The sequence below is a fragment of the Labeo rohita genome, unplaced genomic scaffold, assembly GCF_022985175.1.
Source record: "Labeo rohita strain BAU-BD-2019 unplaced genomic scaffold, IGBB_LRoh.1.0 scaffold_2441, whole genome shotgun sequence".
NCBI lineage: Eukaryota > Metazoa > Chordata > Actinopteri > Cypriniformes > Cyprinidae > Labeo > Labeo rohita.
In genome coordinates this window covers 2532-6399 of record NW_026128706.1, presented here as the reverse complement: position 1 = coordinate 6399, position 3868 = coordinate 2532, and the positions used below count along the sequence as shown (strand labels likewise).

The window sequence follows — 3868 nt, the reverse complement described above, 5'->3', positions numbered from 1 at the left end:
TATGTGTGATATATGACCCTTCAAATTCCAGGGGGCGCTGTAGAGTCCCCTTGCCACGCCCGTGTACCAGTCTCTGTCTGGCCCTAATGGCCGCAGATTCCAAGGTGTGTGCCAATTTTCAAGAGTTTTTGAGCATGTTAAGGGCCCCAAAACCCCCCAAAACCTTGACAAAAAATAATAATAAGAATAATAATAAAAAATCCTAAGAAAAACAATAGGGCTCTTGCCCTTTCAGGGCTCGTGCCCTAATAATAATAATAATAATAATAATAATAATAAACGGAGCAATTCCAAGAGGGTCCTCGCACCACCGGTGCTCGGGCCCTAATAATAATAAACGGAGCAATTCCAAGAGGGTCCTCGCACCACCGGTGCTCGGGCCCTAATAATAATAATAATAAACGGAGCAATTCCAAGAGGGTCCTCGCACCACCGGTGCTCGGGCCCTAATAATAATAAACGGAGCAATTCCAATAGGGTCCTCACACCATCGGTGTTCGGGCCCTAATAATAATAAACGGAGCAATTCCAATAGGGTCCTCACACCATCGGTGCTCGGGCCCTAATAATAATAATAATAATAATAATAAACGGAGCAATTCCAATAGGGTCCTCGCACCACCGGTGCTCGGGCCCTAATAATAAACGGAGCAATTCCAATAGGGTCCTCACACCATCGGTGCTCGGGCCCTAATAATAATAAACGGAGCAATTCCAAGAGGGTCCTCGCACCACCGGTGCTCGGGCCCTAATAATAATAATAATAATAAACGGAGCAATTCCAATAGGGTCCTCGCACCACCGGTGCTCAGGCCCTAATAAACGGAGCAATTCCAATAGGGTCCTCACACCATCGGTGCTCGGGCCCTAATAATAATAATAAACGGAGCAATTCCAATAGGGTCCTCACACCATCGGTGCTCGGGCCCTAAAAATTGACCCTTATATGAAACTACTGTATCTCTTAAATATAGCAGACTGCTGCCACAACTGGTGTGTTAGAAAATCTAACTCAGCTGACTGGTTTTATAGTACAGATGGTTTATTTTTTGTATTTTTTTATATACAAGATTATTGGCAAAATGAACATTTAAAAAATATCATATTCAGAATTGTTGAGAGCTAGTCATGTAAACCATATCTTTTAAAATTAAATGGCAGACACAGCAAAAATGATGCAAGGTAAGTTCTGGATTCTCCGTGTGTTTTATAGAAAGCCACAGAGAGAGCATTTCTGTATAGGAAAAAATGCATTTGCTATACTGTAAAATAATAATTATTATATAATATAATGTATTATTATATAATTTTTTTCCCCCCACCAGGTGTGTCTGGTGTTGAGAGGGATGTTATGAAGTCAGTGTCAGTGCAGGTGGGAGATTGTGTGACATTAAACCCTGAAGTTACTGAAATACCGAGAAATGATGACATTGTGTGGATGTTTGGAGAGTCTCGCATAGCTCAAATCAAAGGAGACACTAGAGAGATCTCTACATCTTCGGGTGATAATTTGGGATTCCAAGACAAACTGGATCTGGACAAGCAGACTGGATCTCTGACCATCAAGAACATCAGATCTGAACATGGTGGACTTTATAAACTACAGATTAGGAGTACAACTCCTATAAAAAGGGAATTCAATGTCAGTGTCGTCGGTGAGTAACTCAAGCCTTACAGTGTACTAATTGGATTCAAATCTGGATTAACTGTCTGAGAGTAATTTAGATTTATATATATATAAAAAAAATCAGTGGCCTAGAAATAGTGCAGAACATGAAACCCAACTAATTTAAACTGCAACTTCTAAGAAGTAAGGACCAAAACAGCAGTAAAATGTTTCCTTGAGCAGGCCAGCATGAAGTGCTGCCAACAACCATAGACAGAGGTGTGTTCAGGAGTTGTCAATGGCCAGGCTCCACCCCAATTTAATTGGCAACTTCACTCAACAAAAAGAGAAATATAAAATGAGCGGGGGGACATTTAAAGATTTTAAGTCTCAGATTTTCAGTGTGACCTCAGATCTAGACTGTATACTACCTACAGCACTATAAGATTAATCTCTGTTTTACACTGCTTCTGTTTGTTCTGCAGATATGTCTGGTGTTGATACAGATGGACTGAAATCATTGTCAGTTTTGAAGGGAGATACTGTCCCTCTGTTTGTTGGTGTGACTAAAATACAGAAAAATGATCAGATAAGGTTGAAGTTTGAAGATCAAGTCATCTTTGTTAATCACTTATACAACTCTGTTGATGGGAGCTGGAGTAACATTCTTCTGAACAGTGAGACCGGAGACCTCATCATCAGTAACATCCAAAGCAATCATTCTGGAAATTATGAAGCGGAGATGAACACCAGCAGTGTGATCATACACAGAAGATTTAAAATTGATGTTAGTGGTGAGTAAATCAATCTTTTTTGTTATAAGACTGTGTTGGATTGTCTAATTATCTATAATAGATAATCTACAATTATCGTATTTTGACTCATCACTCTTTTTATAGTCCACAATTTTAATGTTAAAGATGCGGGACAAGGCATTTTATTTAATTATTTGTTGGGCAAAATTAACACATTTAGCCTGAATGTTTATTCTTTTATTGTGAAATGTCACCAGTAAGACTAATGTCATTCTCATATTTGAACGTGTCTCAATATAATTCGGTGCAATGAAGCGCCCCCTGGAGGAAACCCCATTTAAAAAACACATGACGGAAGCAACAAACACATTAAAATTAATGCAGGTCACAGAGAAATTTTACTTAAGGTGCAAGTTTATATAAATTGTTATTCTAAATGTTATGTGTATTATACATTTAATGTAATGCATTACATGTGAGAAATTATGTATTTGAAGATGTATATCCTATTTATTATTTTTAAACTTGAAAATATATGACTTCATTACTTAAAATAAATTCACAATTAGGCAGCCAAATAAACAGGCTATTTTAAACTTAGAACAGAAATTTGGTCAAATTTGGTCATCAGCCATTTTAAGATTTTAAGTCAGATTTCAGACTTCTAGACCTTATTATATCTTTAACACACTTTCACATGGTTTCTGTGTCTGTTTCTGTGCCTGTTTCTATAGCAGATGCATTCAAAGTATCAGGGACTACAGGAGGTTCTGTTACTCTACACACTAATGTTACCATAATATGGGGAAAAGATCAAATAGTGTGGAAGTTTAAAGATCAAGTTATCCCCGCTGTTCCCTTAAACACTGAGAAGAGAAACTGGAGCTGGAGAAATATTCATCCGAATTATACCACCGGAGACCTCATCATCAATAACATCCGCAGCAATCAGTTTGGGGTTTATGAAGTGGAGATCAAACGCAACAGCCTTATTTTCTTACACAGAAAATTCTGTGTTGCTGTTGGTGAGTAGCTCAGTTTTTTTATAATGTTAAAAGATTCTGTTAGATTCTGTAATCACCCTATTTCCCAACAAACATATGAGATGTCTGCCCGACGTGCAGATCATGTCCATATTGGGTCTTTGAATTTGGATTGCCCTAAAAAGGAATCTTCCTGTTTGCACAGAGCAGATTCAAGTTAGATTGACAGTCCACCACCCCAGGGTGTCACTCAACCAGTTTTAGGACTATCTGATGTAGAATTGCATAATACAAGTAAAAAAAAAAGTAACCAGTTTTGTCTTTGATTTTGGAGAGCTCAAAAAAAAAAAAAAAAAAAAAAAAGGAAACTCCCTGTTTGCACAGACCAGTTTTATTTCAGATTGACAGTCCACCACCCCAAGGTGTTACTTAGCCAGTTTCAGGACTGTCTGATATAGCATTACACAATAAAAGCCCCCCCAAAACTCAGATTCGGGCTGTTCTGCCTGTGATTATGAATAGCT

The 3868-nt window shown here is 38.1% G+C and overlaps 1 protein-coding gene across 1 annotated transcript; it reads left to right on the top strand.

Moving 5' to 3' along the window:
• Positions 1–1172: 1172 nt before the first annotated feature.
• Positions 1173–3386, top strand: LOC127159712 (uncharacterized; the record flags this gene model as incomplete). The annotated part of the gene is made up of 4 exons (XM_051102481.1): positions 1173–1182; positions 1326–1655; positions 2092–2400; positions 3096–3386. Coding segments are annotated over exons 1-4 (940 nt in total), but the record flags the coding sequence as incomplete, so codon positions are not given.
• Positions 3387–3868: the final 482 nt, after the last annotated feature.